Source organism: Antedon bifida, chromosome 6, assembly GCF_963402885.1.
Source record: "Antedon bifida chromosome 6, ecAntBifi1.1, whole genome shotgun sequence".
NCBI lineage: Eukaryota > Metazoa > Echinodermata > Crinoidea > Comatulida > Antedonidae > Antedon > Antedon bifida.
The window spans coordinates 22940361-22965579 of NC_136231.1; the positions used below are offsets into that span (position 1 = coordinate 22940361).

Sequence of the window (25219 nt, forward strand, 5' to 3'; positions counted from 1 at the left end):
ATTTTTTATACTAACTAAAATGGTTATTCCTTTGATTTTGTAATAAATTTGTATCTTATTAGAATACTTTTTTATAATTAGGCATAGGTCAGACAATTATGTTGACCTGTAAAATGTAAACAGAAATGAGGTTCTGCAAAGTTCTTGATACATTGTTTTTTATTTTATTAATTAATTCAGCTTATTGTGATAGTGAAAATAAGTATTCTGATTCTAAAAAACCTTCTGATACTTGCAACAGGAAAGAAAACGATCAAAATGATTACTGTAGCAAATTAGAAGCTAAAAAACTGACACGGCTAGATGGAGTTGAGGTAGCTACACAACCTTTTTTTATTATAAATATAGCATTTAATAGATACTATAGGCCGTGCCGGCTCCATGGTTACGTGTGGGGAGAGTATGATGTGTACGTTTTGTAATTTTTGCTAGATAATAATAATATAAAGGCCTAGCCTAGTAGATTCTAGAATAATGATTAATTGCTGGCTCTTGTGTGGGTATAGAAAAATGAATTAAATTATATTTTCATATTATTTTTCAATACAAAATATAAATATGTAGGCCTAATAATATTAATAATAAGCATATGTTTGTGACTAATTAGTGTGTATCACACAGAAGAATTATATTTAAATCTCATTCAATTTTATTTAAAACAAGTACAGTATGTGTAAAATAAAGTATCATTTCAGTTAGGATTCAGTATAGATAAAATATTTCCTGTTTTGGTTGTTTTATTAAGGTTGGATACTCTCGTGAAGTAAAGGTAGAAGGAGACAAAATTTTACGACTGTCAACGTTGAATATGAAACCATTAATTTTTGGTAAATAGTAATGCATAATGAACTGGTCATCAAACCTTATAGATGCAGTATTAAAGATGTATTGTCCCCTTGAAAAAATAATTCTTAAAAATTTGTTGTTGAATATGCCATTTTAATGTCACCTAATGGTTATTCACTTTGACCAAAAATTGGATCGAAAAAAAAATTTACCTAAAAAACTGTAATTTAAAGCAAAAAATAGTCAAATTGGCCGCCAGCCAATTAATTTTTGGTTGAATTTAACCATTTATTTTGTCATTTTATAAGTGAAAATTTATTTTTTCCGGTTTTATTTCCTTTGGAAGTGATTAACTTAACTACAAAATATTCTATTCAAAGTCTGATTTTATTAATCTTTATTTTTCATGTTTTTGGGGGACATTACATCTTTAAGGGCACACATTAAGGACTCAAAAAAGTGTCCCTTTAATAGTGTCCCCTGAATTAACAAAGTGTCGACCCTTTATATAGTGTTCCCTGAACTAACAAATTGTCCCTTTAATAGTGTCACCATATTAAGGTTTGGCCTTTTTCCCCTTGTTGTAAAGTGTCCCATTAATGAATAGGAATCACAATCTTGGTATAGTAACTTTAGACCATTTTCCCCCATATGCCTTGCATTTGTATATGTTTTAATTCCAGAAATAAAAGATTTCTTGACCAAAAAAGAATGTAGTCATATTATATCTCTTGCCACCAAAGTTGGAATTAAAAGCAGTGTGACGCATCAGGAGACCAATGTTGATGGTATAAGAATTATGGATAATAACGGTGACAAGATGCTGGATATTACAGAGGTAATTGTATTACCCCCCTTAAGCTCTGTCTACACTATCAAACAAGACAAGAAAAGTATGATGTGCTCAAATGGCAGTGATGCTCAAATATGGTAGTGATATGACATCATCATGTCTATTGGGCACATCATATTTTTTGTCACATAAAGTTTGATAGTGTAGGCAGAGCTTAAAGGGTCTTTCACATATGTTCCGGCACGGTTCCCGTCAGGTGTAAAGACCTTTTAATAATGAAACTCCCTGTTGTTTAAATTTAGTTTTAAATTAATTAGTTTTATTTAAATTGATATGTTATCTATGTCAACGCTTGTATTTAACTTCATGTACAAAGCAAGTAATGAGAAGAAGATGAATATTATTATTTTTATATTGATTTATAATTATTTTTTTGTAGCCTACCATAAAAATAATGTATTCTTTTTATTTTTCAGATGAAAATAACAATTGAAGATAATTATGATATTTATCTTGATGATGCTGATATAAGAACACTGTAAGTTGATTTACATCCTTTAAAGTCCATCTAGGCCTAGCAGACGCCTACAAATGCTGTTGTAACCATCTTTCATTAATCATTTATTTGTCTTTGGTTACTACAGTAGTTTTGCACATTTCCGAGCAGTCTTTTTTTATAACACATCAAATTCTGAGTAACTTGCCAAATTAATTGATAGATAAAGTATTACCATGCTTATTTGAGACTTAGGGAGGTGACCTGGCCCTAGCTTACCTTGGGATTATAAGTTATATAGTCATTGAAATTCATATTTTTTTCACAGTTACGCAGATTTAGAAATTGACCCAAATAAAGATGGTAAGTAATTTGTTTGTAACATTCATTTATTCAATTAATCTGTACTACATTAAAATGTTGTATATATGCACAAAATTAGAATATAAACTGTACCCAATGAAATACATATCTGTAAGTGTAAGAAGGAATACATTCACCAAAGGTGTGAAAGGTATTTCGTTGTTGTTGATTTATATAACCTAATGCCAGGCTTAAATCTGTGAAAAACCATTTTACTTTTAAATCAATAATTGTAATTTATTAAAATGGTGTAATTTTTTGAACTAAATATATTTGCACGAGCAATGAAATTCTACTTGAAATTTTCTATCATCCGCAGAAATTTTCTTCAGCGCTAAGTTTAGGCTGGTAAACACTGCGATATATATATCTATTGATTTATCTTATACCATATATACCTAGATTAAATATAGCTTTTAACATACAGTACAGTATTAACATAAATACAGTAATTATTATTTTTATTATCTTTTAAAGAAATAATTTTGATTATATTATGATATTCTTTTATCTTTTATTATATTTAAAGACATTGTTACCAAAGATGAGATGTCAAAACTTTCCCCCAAGGACTTGAAGGCATACTTAAACAATCTTGTCACGACTTCACCAATTAAGAAATCTCGCTTCAGTGAACAAGCTTGGATTTTCCCCAATGAACACAAAGATAAGCTGTTGGATACCATTACAGACAGGTGAGGAAATGTATTGTATTTAGTTAGTATTTCACCACTTTCCCTTTTTACCATATTCAGATAACATGGTAGTCTGTGCACTATGCAGTAGCTTATTTCCATGTGACTATGATGTCATTCTGAAAAAACAAACAATATGAATCCTATATAAATAGATTACCCACCCACCTCTGAACAATGTTACTGTCTTTCTGCAGTGTACTGTATGTCAGCTCTTTTGTAATATGTTAATAATAATAAGATGCGCTGTTTCATGGTTATCAGAGATTTGAGTGATTTTTTTCTTTGTTGAATATGAGAGACATAGTTATTAACCAAAAACTACTTATATTATTAAAGGTTAAAGAATATTCTTGAACTGCCTCCTGTTTTAATTGACAAATACAATGCCATCCAAGTTGTCCACTATGGCAGACATGGTCACTATAACGCTCACCAAGATTCTGGGTCCACTGACCAACCTTGCTGCCATCTTCACAGCAACAAGAAATGCAGCATCTGTCGATACTTAACGTTCATGCTTTATTTGAATGACGTTGAGGAGGGCGGTGAGACTGCATTCCCCATCGCTAACAACGAGACATTTAATATTCATGTAAGTGTATCAGTTGTAATGAATTTGCTTCTCAACACCATATTGTCAATATGGTCTGTTCAAGATCATTCATTCATTTATCAATCAATATCAATCAATAATAAATTTATTTCTCAAATAAAAATAAAGTACAGATAACATTGTCTAAAATAATAGATAATAAATGAGAAAAGGGGTACGGTTTGATCAGTGGAATCATGATCAACGAACCTATCTATTGTGAGAAAATCAAAATGTATTATATACTGAGATCGATTTGTTGATACATCTGATCAAAAGTGTATTAAATGGCTTGATTTTCAAACGTCAGGGCAGATAAAGAGATGTTTTCTATAGATGTTCAACAGGTTACAAATATCCATAAGTGGTAAATAAATAAATAACATATTATAGCTCTCCTTCTATCTCTCTTCTCTCATCAACTTCTCCTGGTGGATCTCTAAACTGTTTATTTTAGCATTTTCATGTAGTATCATTGAGCATTAATTCAGTCAGTATATTTTATTTAATATATTATTTACTATCATATTGTAGACTTTCCGTCAAAGCGGCAACACCCACCTAAACAGCCGATGCAACCAGGCTAACCTAAAAGTGAAACCAGAGCTAGGAAAAGCTGTTATCTGGTACAATCACTTAGTTGATGAAGAGACTGGATGGCTAGGTGATTTGGATGATTACACATGGCACGGAGGATGTCCAGTTACCAAGGGAACAAAATGGATCATGAATCGTTGGATTAATGTGAGTCCGGATAGAGAAATCGATCTCAGTATATAATACATTTTGATTTTCTCAAAAGGTTCGTTGATCATGATTCCACTGATCATGATCAAGCCGTTTTATGTGATATAATAACGTGATCATCTTAATTACTTTAACATGATCACGGAGCGTGTTAGAGAAACGTGATTAACCTAGTTTAACATTCTGAAATCAATACATAAGATAATCAATCAGCTATGATTTAGTACGTCATTCTACACAACCGTATTGGTCAACTTTACATGCCTCATTAGCATAAGTAGTTCATGATCTACTTTCTATTTTAATCATGCTTAACTTATCATGATGATAATTAAGTCAAGGTATTTTAAATGAACATACTCATTGTCCCACCCTCGACTGTATTACTTCTGGACAGTTTGTCTAATCTGATTACATGAAATAACAGATAATCTTCTATCTTCTTTCAGGTACTGTAAGTAAATTCAAAAGCTACTTAGCTCTTTCATTGAAATCAGAATGAGATTTTAAATTTTAAAAACCACTAAGAATAATGTTCAAATAGTAGATATGTATGTCACTGTATTTTTATATAACTAGTACTTAAAAAATATGCAAATAATTATTTTGTGCAATAAACTATTTTCACGGCGAATTATGATTATTATCTATTAGATTAAGATTAGTGCCTTATAGAATATTCTATGTAATTAATAAATAATTCTCACCACCGAAGACATATGAAATTATATTTTTCTTAAAGGATGGATTACTTAGGCCTACTCGACATACATGTCATGATTATTACTGAAATTTCTTTTATGTACTGTTTTTATAATTGTTGTATTATATTATTACTTGCCAACTACTGTATATTACAGTACCTGCTTTATGTGCATTATTATTATTTTCTAGTTTACAATTTTCACATTTTTCCTAAATTTTATTTTAAACAAATACAAATTGATTTTTTGGTAGGAAGATCGATATACTATATTGTTATTAAGATTATGCTATATCTTTTATTAAATGGGCCGATATTAAATAGCACGTCCTCTATTGCTTGAAAGAAGAAGAAAGATAATCAATTATTAAAATTAAAATCTCGAGTTAGAATATGGGCCGAAATATTAAATAGCACGCCCTCTGTCGCTTTATGCATTTTGCTAAGTATTAATTAATATATTATTGTTTTTGACGTTTGAATGAAAGTAAAAGGAACCATCTCTATAAAATTCACATGGACATTTTTTTTCGATAGTTTTATAATATTGCATAGAAGAGAGAAGGACGACCCAGTTAATGCACTTTATTATTTGTCCCAATGTTTTATTGTCATTTAAATGATTCAGGGAAACTTGTTGGAGCATTTAATTATGAAAAGATTGACTTGTAATTGACTTCAGTTTATAAAATCACCACACCATGTCATGCATGGTCGCCATAACTGAAATACATCAGCAATACAATTATACTCAATGAATAGAAGGGCATACCTATGCATCTTTTGGTTGTTTAATCTACGACAGAAAAATCCCCATTGAATGCACTTGAACAGAAGAATGAAATACTTGAAACTTCAATGCCTTTTGAAATCGTACTTTAAGTAAATCTTTGAACAAACAACATGCTAAACTCACTGAAACTGATGTTGTCTCAACCGAAACCATTATCACAATTGTTATGTGTTTTATACAAATATTACTATGTACCGATAGCGTGGGTATGAAAAGTAATTATTTATATTATGCCTAGTATGTGTGTGTATTTAAACTTTAGGTTGTAGTAATAACTCCCGGGTATAAAACCGTAAAGCAATGTTTGCTCCATGTGTAGAGTAACAAAATCAGAAACCATGGCATCATAATTGGTTATGCTTGAAATCGTCTCGCTTGACTAGTAGACCGATACATCCGTTAACTTTGATCGAATGAAACAACAAGGAATAATTTATATCATTGCCAACCGACTAGAGCGTATCCCCCATAGGAAACTAAAGACACCGTTACAAAAAATGCGTTTAAATGGAATGATGTTTATACATTTATACATTTTGTTTCTTTTCGTTTACTTCGATTTTCGTACAGTTTGAGTACATTAGTATACAAATTACAACATAAAACTGAGATATGGTAGACTGCTATAAAACGCAATGTCTTTGTCTGCTATTGTTAAATTTCATAATTAAAAATTACGATAAAAACGAACGGACTCCCGTGAAGTGCGTCTGCTGTGGTCCGAATTGATTTCTATTGTCAAAAAATATTAGTAATTACTTAGTGACAGATATGAATATTAATAAGTCAACATGGTGTTGTGAACACTGTATCACGTGCACTCTGGCATTGAACCTGTCTCATAAACATACGGAAGATGAACTCTTATTGATTTATTTTAATATGAATTATATCAAGAATATTATCAAGCATTATTATTATAATTGATGATGCGTCATCCGAAAATTGCAAATGCAAGAAGCGGACAGTTTAGGCCTAAAAGATAGTTTGTTATGGTACTCTGGTTGATATATCGGGCCCTGAAACAGAGTTAGGCCTACTTAGCTTATGATCGCAGTTTCAGTTCCATAATCTATTTTTTCGTCACAAAACAAAAATGGATTGAAATGCAAAACTGTTACGGATGCCAATTTATCTTGAAATTGTTTCTTGTCTAGTAAGGCTATATTCACGATATACATTTACTTTTAAAGTTTTATTAGAATACTTATATAAAATAATAATTCAATGATTCAAGGAAGCGTGGCGAATGACCTGTACAGTACTATAAAGATGGCAAGAGTTATAGGCGCGGCTCACCATCATACTTTATGTGACAAAAAATTGTGATGTGCCCATATATGGACATGATGATGTCATATCACTACCATATTTGGGCAATTCACTACCATGTTTGGGCACATCACTCTTTTTTTTGTCAAACTAGTTTGATAGTGTAGACATAGCTTTATACAAATATAAACATGCTATGGAGAAATGCAATGGAATAATATCTGTATTAATACTGTATACCATCGTAAATACTATTTCCAAAACACTAAAAGGCTGGAAATGGATGGATATTGGATTGGATGTTACGATCGATTCTAATTTAATTAGTAACTCTCAAAACGTTTGCAGTAATACGAAGCGGAATATAATAAAACACAACACTAACCCTAATCAAGTACATTTACAAAACGATAAAAGAATAATACAATAATAAATGGGTGTGAATTTGACCACTCCTTAGAATAACACATTTACTATAGTTCACACTTAACTGCTAAATAGGGCTGATGCATGGAGGTATAATACAATACAGTAGCCAGAATTCGTCATATGAACTTAATTTAGCAATTTTTAATCTGAAAGAATATTGATTTTGCTTTACAAAAATCGAGAGTTTCTCAATAGAAATAATTTTTGCGAATATGAAATTGGTTCTGCTCACTTTTTGTCAGCTCTATTTATATTTATATCTTTTATCGTTTACTTTATAATGAAATTGCGGCTTAATGCATTCAATAATCCCGGAAGTTATTAATATTCTTCGACGCGATTTATTATAACATAGAGAAAAACAGTTGAGCTTATTTCTTCATGGTTAAACAGACCTGGTATTTCACAATGGAATAAAAGGTTCACATAAAAATGCACTGTGTCATCTAAGGATGAACAAATAAAGTTTGAAATAGCTAGAATTATAATTGATAATTTTTAGGGCAAATCACAAGAAAAATATCCAAATTAGAATTTGTTTTTTAAAAACATTGCATACAATTTGCATAGCTCTTGAAAATAGTTTTGACTCCTGGAAATTTATTCTTTTATTCTTTAAGGGTCCCCCTCCTGGTCAAATGCTTAATGATCTCGTACAAATAGCGTTCTAAGGAATTCTAAAGAAGGGTAAATAGAACCTGAGGGAGTGTACTTTTAGATCGTGTTGACTATGAATAGATTTCAATAGAAGATTTACTTGGTGCATGCATAATGCCGTCTTTTGTTACGAGAACACTGCATATTCAATAGCTCTTTTTATAAGGTAATGACGAGCTTTTCTATATGCAAGCCGTAGGCATTGAGAAATCGCTTATGCTTTCGTGACAGGAAGCTTCGAAACGAAACTTTTCCAGGCCATTTTGGTTCCGCTGTTTGGCTGGCAAACATACGACGTAAGATTCTGATTCTGCTGGTTTTCTGGGGAGAAGAAGAAGAAGACTTGATCGTTAAGTTGGATTATACGTACTGTACTCTAATTGGATATCCATATATTTTAGTGCTGGGCTTACAATCGTTAACTCCACCCTTTTACAGAAAATCAATCGTTCAACTAGCGTGAAGAAAGCCAGTAAATCGTCTGATCGATTGAACAAGAACAAGTAGAGAGGATAAGCACGTCAAGCTTCGAAGACTTCTTGAAATATCGGTGGTCAACTCTGTGTTTTTATCAGGATCGTTGAACCGTACGCTGGAGAAACTCTCTTCATGATTGGGGAAGACCACGTATGTTTGAACCAACGCTTCACTGAACTGTAAAGAAAACATTTTTCTATCAGAACCGGTCAACTGTGAGAAGTACTGCTCATCATCATGATGCAAACGGCAAAGAGAAGACGAACGGGAGGTAAATGGGGTAGGAGGGAGTTAATTTTTTGGTTGTGTGAAAGAGTATGGAGAATTTATCTTGTGGAATTAGCAGAGTGATAGTTTCCTTCCTATTGGAATGAACCAGACTACTGCAATTCCATGTTACAGTAGATTCAGGTATATTGATAATATCTAATTTATTTCAATATATTTTTGCATAATATAAGTGTATTGTGCGATACAAAATGTAGGCTATCTATGAAAATGTAATCAGAGCTTTATATGGATTGCTACGAAAAATGTTCTCTGCATTAATATAACGAATTATAATAATAATAATTATTCCAGATAACGCCTTACATTTAGGGGATATTCAGTAATATAAATACCCATAAATTCACCCGCTGCTGTTTTGCAAGCTCTGAGAGAGTGCGACGATAATTCATTGGGAGACTAAAAATCCGTGAGGTGGATTTAACACTAGCCCTATTTCTTTTTAAAACCGCAACGATACATTTTCATTGATATAACTTTATTGAATCCATGGGTTTCTTTATAATATAGGCCTAAGTTGGTCTACCTTTCATTTATGTGAAACACTAACAAAAATCGGCCTTGGTGATCGTTACTGTATTTAAAAATACCTGTATCAACTTGATTAACAATAATGCTTAGCCTTTTTATAAGTCTGGGCGTTTTCTCAAGTAGCAGACTTAATAATTAAAAGCTAACTATGATTATGATCAATAATACTCCTCTTTTGTTGAGTATTGACATAAAACCTTGAACGAATGCACGTAAAACCGCGAAGTCGAATAAAAAGAAACCTGAATTCCGGTATAGTTCGGTATTTGTTTAGAATTGCTTCAGCGGTTTTGCTCGGCTATTCACTTTGTATTGTGTTTGCGCAAATAAAGTCATGTCAAAATTAGTGATAACGTCACGGATAGATAGGCAGTATTTTAAAACTGAAATGTATATGTTGCTCCATCACATGCTTCTACTTATTAGTCAAGTTTTTGATTCTTCATTCATTCATTTTATGGTAAAAATCTGCATTGTCAATACAAGACAAAAAGAACATACCAAGCAATAAGATTTTTTGACCAGATAGCCCAGCCATTAGACCTACTCAGGTTTGGCAAAATAAAACCATAAACGACATGAATCTACTATATGTTCGAGATTTGTTTAAAGGAATGGATTAATTTAAAAAAAAATAGGCTCGGTTATAATACTTTTTTGACTTTTTAAAAATTGCGCGAAAAATATGGTGTGACTTATAGAGGGCGCTCATACACCACGTGGGAGTCTTCTTCTTCGCGGTTGTTTACATGATTGTGCGTTCAAGATCCGTTCCGCTACATTGGTCAGAATAAACACAAAATCTGAAGTGCCTATGATGACCAACTCTGAAGCGAATACCGAGGAAATTGATAAGGAGAAAAATGAAGAAGAAACTCCTAAAGTTTCGTCGAAAAAGAGAAGTATGTTTAGATAGTTATTGTCGATAATATCCGTAATTTTGTGAAGATGATTTGCAGCTCCAATATGGCACCACGCCCTGTCGATTTAGAGTGCTGTTGTTGTTTCTAGGCCTTCTTCTCGCGCTCTGCCTGCTGTGTGTTGTTTGTCCTGGGGATGTAAGCTTTGGAATAAATTCTAAAAAATCAATAATACAGGTTCTAAATTGTAATTAAGTGAAATATTTAAACTTGTTTAACATTATGTTCGAACAATCATCTTCTACATTCAACGATCTGTTCCATGCATGATGAGAGAAATGTGTCGTGTGTTGAGGAACACTCACTGTCGATATAACAGTAACACTAACAGCGCGTGTTGTTCGTTTTGATGGCCATCGTACGGGGTCGTTCTGCAATATACAAAACGCAGGCAAGGCCTAGGTCCTGTCCTATGTTACACAAAAACACACACACGGTAATATGAAAAGATAGATTAATAACATTACCATTGTTTACAGAATTCTTTAAAAAATGTTATACTACAGTAGCCTAGCTATTGAGTAAGAGTTTTGATCAATTATAATGAATGGATTAATACAGATCGACATTCATTCATTCATGCTAATAAAATTAAAAAGATTTTTTTTTTTCCATTTTATTGTTGTTATATTTAAGTTGTATATAGAGTAATTTAACCCTTTGGTGGCTACTGCAGGTACCATATTATTGGGTAAAGTCCTTAGAGACGAAATTTGGCAAAAATTAGCGGGTGGGATTATACATGGATTGCAAATAATAGATTTATTACCAAAATCTTGTGTCTAAATTTAATCGAAATACTCTGCACTATTGGTTTAATTGTTGTTTATCGTACCATTTTTCATGATGAAATGTGAAAATCTTAAGTATTATAATGATTTTGTTTTTGCTATAATAATTAATGTTATTGTTAGTAGGGTCACTATTTCACCACTAACCAATTAGCATTATTAATGTTAAAAATCGCTGCGCAATAACTTATGTAAGTAATTTGTTATTGTACAGTACTGGACCATGATTCAAATAAAAATTAGAAAGCTAATTGCTGTTGAATGCTTCTTTTACAGAGATTGATACAGTTGGCGTAAACCAACTAGGAGGGTCATATGCAAATGGCCGACCTCTTCCTCCCACCATCCGTCAACATATTGTTGAACTTGCACAGCAGGGTGTTCGACCGTGCGATATTTCACGTCAACTGAAGGTTTCCCACGGCTGTGTCAGTAAGATTTTAGTAAGGTATGGCTTGTTTAACACGTATTTAGTTTGTAGTATTTTTTAAGCAATTTTACACGCACAATTATTTTCACTATTTTTTCGGACGAACCAAATTTCCAAAACCAAACACATTTGGACTGTGCCAACATTGGTTTCCTTCATGAGTAGGGCTTCAGTACTTCTTTAAAAAAAAGCACCCAAACCAGACGATTAATATGTGTCCTGTGATAGAACAATGCAAAAATAACCACCTACAACTTAACCTTTTGTATTAATGGGTGGTGTCACTTGACTTAAAAGTCTTCAGCCCAGCCTAATTTCTACACGGCAACTTCCCACCCACCCACATAATAATGTTTTGTTTTTGCCCTTTTTTAAACAGCCACACTTACTGTATACATCCCTACAGTAGCTAGTGCATCCCTAATAGTAATACTGAGACTATTAAATACGACTTTTATACCTGTACATTCTGATGTTATTCTATTAATGAATATTGGCAATTTATCGTACTTTATATTGCTTGCTTGGATATATGATAAATGTGTTAATATTTTTCAGGTATTATGAAACAGGGTCAATCAAGCCTGGGGTCATAGGAGGAAGCAAACCCAAAGTGGCGACGCCAGAGGTTGTTACCAAAATCGGAAATTACAAGATTGAAAATCCAACAATCTTTGCGTGGGAAATCCGAGAACAACTACTGAAGGAGAAGATATGCACAGCAGAGAATGTACCAAGCGTTAGTTCAATAAATAGGTATACATTTTTTATTATAATAAATTCTTTTTTTAAATTCATGTAAAAAAAAAAAAATTAGTAGTTTAATAGTATGAAATGAAAAAAGCATCCAATAATAAGATTAAAATTGATTGTTAAGTGTTTAAAAAAAAAAAAAAAATTTACTAAAATATGAAAATTAATAGAAATTCATTACCGTAATGTATAAAAGTGTTAAACAATTCTCTCTTATAGTTTCTATGCATTATTATACAGAGCCCTATTCTTTTCTGTTTAACCTAATTATTATTATCATTTTCTTTCATTAGCATGTTAATATTATACAGTATAACATGTACTATTAATGAATATTATTAGCATTATATTTTGAATAATTAAAAATACATTTTCTTGCAGAAAATAATGACTCTTTAATTTAAGTTGAAAATAGAGAAATCACATGATGATTGTCATTAAGGAAAGCAATCAGTTAAAATTATTCCCTAATTTGTAAATTGATTATTACTTCAAATCATGCAGTTGAATTGTAAATTAGCTTATTCACACATTTTACGTTGACTAACCTTTTGCTAGTCTATCACGACAATAGTGCAGGTGATAAACAGGATATTACAGTATCACATTATCACCCTTATTTTTATACTTTATCTGCATTACTATCAAAATAATAGTATACAAAAATGAATGTTTATGTGTTTAATGGGAGAATATTTGTTGAAGAAGAAAATTGTTGAAGTTAAAAGATTGTCAAAGGAAGTTATATAGGGGGTGCACTTTGCAAGTGGGTTTCCTGTCTACAACCGTGCACTATAATTTAGTATGTTCAAATATGGTAGTGATATGCCCAAATATGGTAGTGATATGCCCAAATATGGTAGTGATGATATTATCATGTCCATATATGGGCACATCATATTTTTTTTGTCACATAAAGTTTGATAATTGTAGACAGAGCTTAAGAGCATGTAATAGTATGTTCAATCTTTGAAATGAAAGAAAATATGAATGAAAATAAAACAATTGACTGAAATTAGCCAATTAATATTGTAGTTCCATAGAAATTATAATCTTCTGATAAACATGTTAGATTTTGATATTTTTTGCCTACTATTTTTATGAATAATAAAACATTAATTAATGACTAAACATTTCACATTACATTAGAAAATGTCAGAAAATGTAAATCGAACCAAAGTAATTTTTTAACATCCTCCTTGAAACATTATTTTATTTGAAAAAATCAAATAATATTACATACTGTATTATATATAGCATTTTTTTTTGCATTATAAACAATTTCCATTGATTTTTTTTCTTTTTTCGGTTAACATTTTAAAATTGAACATATTTGAATAATTGAGGCTTTTCAACATTTATCAAATCCAAGAAAGATTGTATAAATGGAGCAGCAGCCTGCTCTCATTTATAATTAAATACACATGTGTGTATATTGTATACAATACTAGCACTTCTACATAGTAGCAGTGACATTTTAAAAATATTTTATGTAAACTCACAATAAATGCAGGTAGAATGTTTTTTTTTTTAATTAAACAGTACTACTGTAATAATTACTTTGTAATAATATTTTTACAAATAAACTTTGATTAATACTGTACAAAAAATGTATGACATTTGTATAAACATTTTCCAGTTTTTTACATAGTCACTGATTACAAATACCTGTAGATTAGTTATTCTTTAAATACTGAATTCTAGTTTTAAACTGAGATATCTAGCTTTTAGTATGAACAATGTGTTACTCGTAGCTCTTCTTCTGTTGGTACTCTTTTTGATATTCGTTGAATCTTTCAATCTTTTCAATCATATATCCCACGTGTTATCAGAATTTGGAACAACTTACCCAGTGAAATTTGCAACTTAGATATTTTTTTAACATCAAATTATTAAATTATCTAAATATTTATTTTTTAAATAATTTTGATATTGAAAATGTGTGTAGTTGGTCACTTTCTTGTAGGTGCTTTAATTGTAGAACGTAATTTATTTATTCTTTCTTTCTGTGCTCTGTATGTTCTGGGTTGACCAACTAGCATAGGTGTTTAGCACCTGTTTGGTCTTTCCTTGCCTTTTATATTTGTTTTGTCTCCTTTGTATTGTACAGTATATGACAGAAAATTGAATAAATAAATAAACTGTTTGTTTATCAAATCATAATAATAATAATCATCTTATTAATGCGTGATTGTAACATCTTGCACAATACATCAGGTGATTATGTGTCCCAACCATTTGCAGTATACGTTATTATCAGTTTTTTTTAAACAAATATTTGTTATTTTATGTATTAAAGAATATTACGAGGCAAGATCGTTGGTGGAGAAGAACCATCGCCAAGGCAGAGTGGAGCTTCGGCTGTCCCCATCACAAAAGAGCAGCAAGCTATTGCAAGTAACGCCAGTATGACAGTGAACGCACTTGCCCACATGAGCCAGGACGAGGCCAAGAAGTATGCAAGCCTCCTTGCAGCCATGAGCATGAATATTAACCCACAAAGCTTTCAACAGCAACAGATCAATAACGGCGTAGTAAACATAGTTCCTTCACCGTACTCGATTCATAGTCTGCTTGGGATACAAGGACAACCAATTAAACAAGAGCCATCAGAAGGTAAGTCATCACTTTGTACCAAGATTGGTGCATTAATCACTGTACTCGTTGAAAAGACAAATATGGTGACTGTAAACACCCAATAATAAGATACATTGAAATAATTTTTTAGTTTTTATTTGTCAATTTTTTGTTTGTTAATTTAAATTTCATCTGTGGAATTTTTTCTGTCTATATTCAATTCTGATAACATTTAATTTACATACTTATTTAAATACTGTTATTGAATAAATGTTTTATTGATATTGAAAATATTACACATTAGCGGCTCTGTATATTTGAAAAACAAAAATCTATTCTTTAACAATTCTTGAAAATCAAGTTATTGACCTTAGCAACAAAAAGGTTAGCAACCGGATACCGAGTTAATTAACCAACAATGCAAAGAGAATAATTTGATTGTTATGGTTGAGTGATCCTAAGTTTTCTCTTAGAAACATGATAGGACAGTAGTTCCTTTTTTCTCTCAACCATGTTCCTCTTGTAAGGAATAAATTAGACCACCAACTAAAACTAAAAACAGTTCCTTAATCGCAAATCAATTTTAAGACAAAATGGTATTGAGCAAAAAAGCTTGAAATGAAAAAGTACTATATAAAATGTAATAATGTAAATAATAAAATGAATTAAAAATGATTTTATTGTTAAAAATATTGTTTTTATTGGAATACAGTATATGAAAAAGAAAAGTCAACCAATTACTGTACGTTCAATTCATACTTCAAGTAATGAAATACTGTATACCCCATTCTGATAAATCCAATATTTTGACAGTGATTACTATGTACTACAATATGTCATTGAAAATGGAAGGCCGCCTTAATAATGTTGCCGATTTTTCTTAGAACTCCCAATTGTGTTTCACAATTATTTAATACTATAAACTTATATACAAAATATTTACAATATTCATTGCATTTGTCTCTAATTGCAATACTGTATAGTAATAAAAAAATTGTATGATAATCAATGAGAATTTCTCATTCCTGTTACATCCTTTGCTATGGCAACCATTGCATCAACGTTGAATCTAATATGCATTATTGACTTTCATATTCTGTCAGCATTATGCGCTGCCTAGTCAATAAACTACACTGTTTTTTTGTTTGCCAACATCCTCGGGCAAATATTTTTCTACATTTGTACACAATTGTTGTTATTTTAACATTTCTGTGTAGAATACTATAATACAAATATTATATACAGTAGGTTGTATGTCTGACTTGTTGTAACTAACAGATGTATTTTTGTTTATGATTAAATGATTAGAATGAAAGATGGTATCAACATGAAATGAAAAATAAAATGAATAGATTTGAAAGCTAGAATTAATATTGTTTATACAGGACACAAAATTTGTCTTTTCAAATCTTTAATTAACGACTTATCTAACCCTGGCCTTATTACAAATGATTATGATAAACTGAGAGAAACTGCAGCAAATTGTGCACAATGGTCAAATTTATTTTAACATGTATTATTATTATTATTTGTCTATGCAACAAAGACATTACTTATTATTTATATAAAAAAAAAAATTATTTATTTTTCATTAAGAAAATGTTATTTCATACCTGTAAATGGATTATAAAACTTACCAGAAATTGAAAATTATTTTTTTCAGTTATATATATATATATCACTTGCACTGATGAAGGGCTAGTGTTGCCCGAAAGCTCTGCTAACTTTTCTGGCTGTTTTACTTATCGTTTTAATTTAGCTTTCGCTTTTTTTTTGGTATCTCCATTGAGATCCAGCCACTGATACCCAAAGCATTGTCATTTTTCAGTAATTTGCCACTGGATTTATATACAGTATAGTAGTACGTAGTAGTCATAAAACAGAGGTGTACAATAGAATTTAGACATTTATTTACATTTAGATTTTGTTTTATTGCTACAAAGTCTATTTTAAAAGTTTTGCTTTGTGATTGACTGTATATCAAATGGGTATGGTATACAGTACAACCCCTCCTTTAGCACACCCCTATTATGGCCCCCCCCCCCCCTTATTATTAAGAGGACAAGGGGAAATATATGTTTATATATGAGACGCTTTGTTAACTCCCGAAGAAGATTCTTCTGTATTTAAATGGTTGTGGGAAATAAAATATTGAGTAAAATTATAATATGTATGTCTGTTACCAATAAAGACAAAATGTAAAACCAACGTACTGTATTGGTGGTTTACAAACATTTGTTTAATCCTCATGTATCATTCTCTAACCAATTGTGCGTTTTTTTGCAGATGAAAAAGCTACAGCTATTGCTATCACTGAAATGGCGAAAGAAAGCAAAGATGGAAAGTTTGATGCTGTTGAGAAAGCATACCAGATTGCAACCAACAGTATTGGAGAAAGCGACATCTCTGCACTCGCTAATGTTGCGAGTCTTGTCAGTAACTTACAGGTACTTTCATTGGAAATTTTGTTAGTAATTTAATATTTTTTTTAGTTATGGGTAAATAGACATTTTTAAATGTCAGAATGACTACAGGTAGAACATCCCTCAGCACTTGACAAATGGTTCCGTTATTGGAAGATACAGTAAAACATTTTTTAATTTAAAGGACATTTTAAAATGTCAGAATGACTAGCTAATGTAAGGTTTTTTAATTGAGTGTTTATTAATGCAGTAGAACTTCCCTCATCACTCAACAAAGTGTTCCATTATTGGAGTTAAAAATATATTGCTCTTGTTCATTTCACAGAGTATCCCCTTAATATGGCTGTACTCTCTACTGTAATAACTAAAAAGCAATTATAATTGTTTAAAGAAATAAATTCTGGACAATAAAGCCGTTAAAAAACACCGGACCAAAATCACTATTTACTCTATATTTAAAATAGTATATTGTATATATTTTCAGGTACCCGTCACAGCCCAAAATATTGCAGTGCCTGTCATAACTCATGTTACTTCCTTACAGCATCAGCAAAATGCTAATATTCTCACCACAGACAAAGCAAGAGAAATCATCGTCCCACTGTCTTCAGGTAACCTAATCAATTTAACTGAATTATTTTATTTTTTAGGTTGTTTTGTTGAAAATATGTATTTGAAATTTATAACTATTTACTGTACAGTACTAAAAGCATAAGCAATCTTGTGTGCATATGATAAACAATTTGTAATCTAAATTTCAGTTCAAACAAGTTTGGCAAACGACAGTGCAACATTGACAGAGCTGCAACCAGCCGAGGTGTTAACCCTCCAGGCACCTGCTGTACCACAGTCCTTAGTAACAACCAAGCCTAACGAAGCTGCTAAACACATATTACCAGGTATGTTAAGTTCTTATTGTCTTCTTAAGTAACTTGTTCCCTTATTGGGAAAATAAACTGGCAGCCTGATTTATCGGAGATCGTACAGTGTTGTACAGTGACTGGTGATGAACGCTACACATGTCTGGCCTTTCTTTGTATAAACAATTGCATATGTTCAAAAAGAGTATGGGACTATCTCCTGTGTTCTGAAATGGTATAATGCAGATGTAATGTTATTCTTATCAATATTATTGAGCTTTCGAATCTTGTTAATTCATTGTGTGCATGCAAAGACATTGGTATGAGCTTCCTCCGTCCAATTGAAAGGTCCTTTAATGGGAAACCATAGTTCATAGGATTGCTGGCAATGTAGATTTGTGCAAACTTCGGATTGAACCTTCTTGGCTAAAACATCATATTCACAAATTGTAATTAAAATGTAGACAGCTGTTTTATAATAAAGACACCATTTATACTTTTTAAAATATTCTTTTTCATTTCCCATAATAAGATTAATCAGTATATTATCTTATTATATTATAAATCTGGAAATCTATTTTATATGTATTGTCATTCCTTTGTTGTAATTAATTGCAGACGTTAAAATAATATAAATAATATTTAGTTCTTGAAATCTACCAAAAATTAATTAAAAAATATTTTCTCTGATAAGCAATTCTTTATGATTAATTTATATGATTAAAAATTTAATCAAAAGATTGATTATGTGGATTGAGATTGTATCTGTTTTTTTTTCTAGTTGCTACATACAAGGCTATAGCACCTCGACCAGGATTTAATGTCACACACCCATCTACCATAAACCAGACGAATGGGAATGTAGCCATCTCAAGCGCAATGCTGTCTACCACAGCAGGTAAGGAAAAAAACATTTATGAGTTTAATTGAAAACTATTTCATGAAATTGTCTTTTCATTGATTACAAATATTCTCCTCATCCAATACAAAACCTTCATTATTTGTTTACTAATACACCTACTATTCTAAAGAACAGTTTTATTGAATACACTGCTTCCATGTTTTAGATTTAGGTGTCAGAAAAAACTATATATGGCAAACACTGCAGTCAGCCTTGCATGGCACAGAATTCTCAAAATGAACGTGCAATATAACTATTAAATACAAATTTGAGCGTACAATAGCACTAAGTGAGAACGGCAAATGATACAAAATTAACCAATAATGAAACATTTAGTTGTGTTGTACTTAATAAATTACAAAAAATGTCCTGTTGTATGAAAAATTTATTTCCCCACCATAAAATACCTGTCATTATAGTAATTGTGTATTTTTTGTTCCAGCTGACCAATCCGCTCCTCTTCCTTCAATGAGGGTGGCATTCCCTACATCTGTAGGTAATACAGTTGAATTAACAACAGTTCCAAGTCAGTTGCAGACATCGCTGGCACCGCAGCAAACCTTAGTGCCACAGTCTATTACAACATCTCAAGGCATTCCGTTATCATCTCTAGGACACACCACAGTTCCTCTACAAACAGTCACCTCATTGCCTGGTTCTGTCAGATATGCACCTGGTACAATCTCAGCTCCACAGATGGTTACCTTTCAACAACTGGCTGCCATTCAAGCTGCTCTACCACCAGGCACCATTGCAGCCCACGCAGCTACGTTGCAACCTTTGCCAACAATGCCGCAGACTTCAACGCTCTTGCAGACGGTAGTGCCTCAGAATACGATGCCTCAGACAACTACTCTTTTGCAAACAGCAGTGCCACAGAATATTGCACAACAGACATCTGCTCTTCTGCAGACAGCATTGACACAAAGCAATGTACCAACAGGCTCTGTCACATTACCTCAACAGACTGTTCCAATTTCAGTTGTAACACAGGGAATTATGCAAGATCAGCGTCAAGCTCTTCAGCAAGTTCCTTTGTCACAGCCAACAACTCTACAGCCGCAACCGGTTTCTCTGCCACAAGCACCTCAGCAGGAACAAGTTGCTACCCCAGTAGTCACCCAACCACAAATTGTACTGCAACCACAAGTTATCACCACAGAGGTTGTTGAAGAGGTTGAAGTACAAGAGGTTATCGAAGTACAAGAGGTTGTTACAACACCAGAAGTAACGGTATCTTCCCAGCCAAACATGCAGACGAATTCAGAGCACAGTGTCGCCCAATCCACCCCTCAAGAGCTTGTGACAACAGAAGCACCAGTTGTATCGATGGAAATTGAGCTGTCAGAGACAGATGCACCGATGCAAATGGTAGAGGTTGTCACATCTCCACCAACAACTACTGCATCATAACAGAGGAAGTCACATAAGTGATGATTTTACTTAATAATTCCCAAATTTTTGATAATAACTTATAAATAAAAAAAAAATATTTATTTCTTTATTTTAACTAGAACTAGCTCAGAAAATTTAAATTCCTTGTAAGTGAACACCTACAATAATGTTAAAAATATATAAACGTTCTGTTAACTGTCAGTGTACATTATCTTGAAAATTTTAAAAGCAATAATTGAGAAATCAGATTTGTTCTAATAAGCGTATTAGTCAAATTATAGAAGACAGAACAAGGATGACTATCTTCATTTTACATATCTTCACAGTTTGTATTTATGAAGTAATTGTATAACACCAATATTAATTCTACAATACATAAAGTGTATACTTATAAAAATAAATAAATAGATTAAAATGTAAAGCCTGGTTTTCATCGAAATCTATGCATGCAGTCACATTGGGCTGCAAAATAAAATAGAGCTGTTTTTTTGTTGGAATAGTAGTTTGGTAAAGAATAACCAGTAATGCAATGATTTGCATAATGCAGACCTATGCATAGTCAATGCTATTCTTGTTGAACTTGATAGCAATTCATACTCATATTTATGAAGCATCTCTAATGAAATAATATTAAGAACCAAAATTTTAAGAAAACCAGGCTCTGTATTCGCTGTATATTTCGCTTGTCTCTATTCAATAAGTAATAATATATTGGTAGCCTGTGTAAGCATTACAATAATGTGTATATTTCTCTCGTATTTTTTAACTGTGTCAACTTTATGATAAACCTTAATTCTAATCTGTATATTTTGAATTTCTAGGTTTTAAAGGAAAAATGGTGAGAAACACATTTCTTCAGATTTTCTTAAAATATTCACTCTTTGATTGTAATAAGAAGTTTTTAATTTAGAAATATGTATATATCCTTCTTGGTCTGATAGTAATTACCCATATTCCATAATAACTTTTAAACCATTTGAGTATATGCTAGTTCACAGTAGGGTTGTTGATGCCCATTTGTGCTGAGCGTAGCTACATTTTGGTGTATTTTCACCAAATTTGCCAGCACTTTCTAATGGTGTTTTTTTAAAGTGTAACAGGAAGAAACTGAAATAAAGTTTAGTGAACAAAGTTTCCTTACTTTTATATTATTTTTTTTGATAGAACATGATATCAATAATTGTATACTATCTTTCAAATGAATGGATTTAATTTGACCTTTTTACTTGTATCTTTGGTATGATTTAAATGAATGAAGTTTATGCTCGTTTATAATTTACATATTCATAGTAAATTTTAATATACATACATTACTGAATTTAACTTAAATCTATGTAAATGCTGGTTACCGTTTATTTTCTAAGGAAGAAACTTTATATTTTATGCATAAAATATGCTAGTATTATAGTGTTCAACATTACCGTAATGACTTCAACTTAACGATAACTTTCCAAACCTTATTAACATAATATGTCAACCCTATTCTATTTTGTGTCCAATTGTATAATATATATTTTGGTGGAGGCAATCTCAGGACTTTCCCTTTACATTGTCTTTCAAAATTGTTGTAAATACTTTCCCTTATCCATTTTTAGTGTAACTGATAAAATACCCAATTGTTTACCTTTTACAGGGTAAAATTATTATTCAAAATTAAATTATAGTGATATTTTTACCTTTTTTTATTCGATAAATTCAGAGAATTAAATCAATTATGATTATTTTATTTGGCAAGTAGTGGTATTTAAATTATTGGTAGGGTTTTTTTCTAATTATAAATGTCAATGTTACCTTAAATAATTGTTTATATCATTTTTATCAACTCAATTTTTATTTTTGCTTAAAAGAAAATAATCTGGAATATCTTGCAGGTTATTTACAAAAGCTTTGTTTAGAAAATGCTAGTAACTTGTTATTTTAAATCTGAATGAAACTATTATATTAATAATTAAGTGAAGATAAAAAAAAACAAATTTTAGTAAGGACTTATAAATAGAATTCATACGCAGTATTTATTATGTAGAAATCCAAATCCAAACAAATATGGCGCCCTCTTTTCTGAACTTTCACATTGTCAAGTAAAATTAAAACACAAAAACATCATACAGTATTTCACCCTTCTAATATTTGTTTATATTACATAAAATTTAAGCGGGTTACTTTTTGTTTTTTAGCAACATATCCTTATAGCATACCGTAATATACCTTATTGTGGTTTACCACTTGCTTTACGTTACAATTTCTGGGTAATTTTCATTGTAAATATTATATTATCTAAACTATTTTCCTTCGTGTATTTGCCTTTTCATTTTGTAAATTCTTTTTATTAGTATTGTTGTGTTTGTCATAATTTTGTATAATATCGGCCTACGTATTTTCTGTAGAAATGTAGTATATTTTTTTTAATCTGTTGCATTTATAAGTAGAATACTGTATGCTGTTCATTGGATGTGGATATTGCGGTGACTACATCCATATCCAATGTTAATATTCTTGTAGGCCAAACATTTTTATTTCTATCTTTGTGTATCCACGAAATAAAAGGCTTGCCAACAGCATTGTTTCTTTTGTTTCTTTTTTTTTGTGTGTATTTTTTTAGAATTTATTTAATTTCGTATTATATGCCTGTAATTTAAAGGTAGGCCTACTCCTCTATATTGTGCGTATGATTTAAAGACATTTTGCATATTGTAAAATAATAATACAAAATGACTATAGAAAAAAAACAAAGAAAAGTGAAAACAATGTATTTCACTCGATTTATTCCAATTCAATTCCTTTTTATTGAAAATAGATACTGAATATAAATTGAAAACACTGCTTTCTAAATAAGAGATTCTCAATAAACCGTTTCATGTGATCCGAGCCGATCATCAAAGCTATCTGCCAATATCATTGTAATTAAGATCACCACCAACAATACCTCAATGACTCATAAAGACAAAACCAAACAATTATTAGATCAAAACCGTGTTTAAAATGAAAGAAATTTGTATTGTAAAATGACTCCTATAAAATGGTTTTCCAAATAATATTCAGTGACCTGGAAGAATCCCATAGTAACAGACAATTTGCGTAACGATATATCAGCAACTTGCACACCTGCATCGGGATACATCTTTGTCGTTGGTTTAACTATTGTCACGTGTTCGGCAACCGATTACATTGGCGTATCCGGATATTCACCCCCTGGACATTTACCCCCCGGAAAACTACCCCCGGACAACCACCACCTGGACAACTACCCCCTTAGGACAACTACCCCCTTAGGACAACTACCCCTTTAGGACAACTACCCCACGGACAAATACCCCCCGGACAACTACCCCCTTAGGACAACAACCCCCTTAGGACCACTACCCCCTGGACAACTACCCCCCGGACAATTACGCCCCCCCCGGTAATTACCCCGCGGACAACTACCTCTGACACAATACTCCCCGTAGGACAACTACCTCCTGAACCTGGACAATACTCCGAGGGCAAATAATCTTTTAGGACAACTACCTCCGTAGAACAACTAACCCCTGGACAACTACTCCCCGGACAATTACCCCCTAGGAACAATTACCCCCGGACAATTACCCCCCCCCCCCGGGTAATTACCCCGCGGACAACTACCTCTGACACAATACTCCCCGTAGGACAACTACCTCCTATACCTGGACAATACTCCGAGGGCAAATAATCTTTTAGGACAACTACCTCCGTAGGACAACTAACCCCTGGACAACTACCACCCAGACAACTATCCCTTTAGAACAACTACCCCCCGGACGGACAACTACCACCCAGACCATTCAACAACCTGACTCTGCAACAGTGTATAATAGGAATTAATAACTATATTTTAATTCGTTACTTTGACGAATTACTATTCATTATTGTAAACAAAAGTAAAAGATTGAACATAAATATTGTCCTAAGGGAGGGGTAGTTGACCGGGGGGTAGTTGACCGGGGGGTAGTTGACCGAGGGGTAGTTGACCGGGGGGTAGTTATCCTAAGGGGGTAGTTGTCCTAAGGGGATAGTTGTCCGGGGGGTAGTTGTCCGGGGGGTTGTTATCCTAAGGGGGTAGTTGTCCTAAGGGGGTAGTTGTCCGGGGAGTAGTTGTCCGGGGGGTAGTTGTCCTAAGGGGGTAGTTGTCCGGGTGGTAAACATCCGGGGGTAACTGTCTAGGGGGTAGGTGTCCTAGAACCGTGCGTGTTAACAATATTAAAATAAAGACATTTAAACTATATAATGGATTGAAACAACATTTTAACATTGAAGCCCATTTTCTTAGCTCTCTTATTAATCCTATTGAATAACTGAAACTATTGTTACAGCTTAGATTCAATTAATTGAAAGAAGAATATAGCCTCAACTTCGTTGAAGTTAGCTCGATAGTTATAGATCTAAAGATGCACCCTTGTCAAATTACCCTTTCACACAGGAGTTCTTGTAACTGTCAGGCACCAATGGGCAAATGCTATAGAAAGAACCTCTGAAAAAAAGTATTTGTAGGCCTTACTTAGGCATAACTGTCAAAATACGGTGTATGT

The 25219-nt window shown here is 32.2% G+C and overlaps 3 protein-coding genes across 4 annotated transcripts in view; 2 read left to right on the forward strand and 1 right to left on the reverse strand.

Moving 5' to 3' along the window:
* LOC144844849 (U6 snRNA-associated Sm-like protein LSm4) overlaps nucleotides 1-25219 on the reverse strand; it is a 99090-nt gene that overhangs the window by 40329 nt on the left and 33542 nt on the right. The gene's annotated exons all lie outside the window — the stretch shown is intronic.
* Nucleotides 116-5670, forward strand: LOC144844161 (transmembrane prolyl 4-hydroxylase-like). The gene is made up of 8 exons (XM_078700911.1): nucleotides 116-314; nucleotides 746-827; nucleotides 1470-1624; nucleotides 2056-2117; nucleotides 2404-2438; nucleotides 2968-3133; nucleotides 3473-3728; nucleotides 4263-5670. Exons 1-8 carry the CDS (start codon nucleotides 126-128, stop codon nucleotides 4506-4508), a joined length of 1191 nt encoding a protein of 396 aa, XP_078557037.1. The 5' UTR covers nucleotides 116-125; the 3' UTR covers nucleotides 4509-5670.
* LOC144844347 (uncharacterized) lies at nucleotides 8361-23233 on the forward strand. Of its 2 annotated transcripts, none has more exons than XM_078701216.1 (9): nucleotides 8361-9077; nucleotides 11613-11784; nucleotides 12325-12522; nucleotides 14819-15135; nucleotides 17383-17543; nucleotides 18004-18130; nucleotides 18281-18418; nucleotides 19161-19277; nucleotides 19723-23233. In XM_078701216.1, the coding sequence occupies exons 1-9, from the start codon at nucleotides 9044-9046 to the stop codon at nucleotides 20691-20693; spliced, it is 2235 nt and encodes a 744-aa protein (XP_078557342.1). In that variant the 5' UTR covers nucleotides 8361-9043; the 3' UTR covers nucleotides 20694-23233. The 2 variants fall into 2 exon arrangements, with proteins under 2 accessions (XP_078557342.1, XP_078557341.1); XM_078701215.1 differs by lacking the exon at nucleotides 8361-9077 and adding an exon at nucleotides 10354-10527.

Coding starts and splice junctions, on each gene's coding strand:
- LOC144844161 (XM_078700911.1), top strand. CDS start 126: ATGAGGTTCTGCAAAGTTCTTGATACATTGTTTTTTATTTTATTAATT. Junction 828..1,469: donor TATGAAACCATTAATTTTTG/GTAAATAGTAAT, acceptor TTTTAATTCCAG/AAATAAAAGATTTCTTGACC. Junction 1,625..2,055: donor AGATGCTGGATATTACAGAG/GTAATTGTATTA, acceptor TTTATTTTTCAG/ATGAAAATAACAATTGAAGA.
- LOC144844347 (XM_078701215.1), top strand. CDS start 10,440: ATGATGACCAACTCTGAAGCGAATACCGAGGAAATTGATAAGGAGAAA. Junction 10,528..11,612: donor AGTTTCGTCGAAAAAGAGAA/GTATGTTTAGAT, acceptor CTTCTTTTACAG/AGATTGATACAGTTGGCGTA. Junction 18,419..19,160: donor TGCTAAACACATATTACCAG/GTATGTTAAGTT, acceptor TTTTTTTTCTAG/TTGCTACATACAAGGCTATA.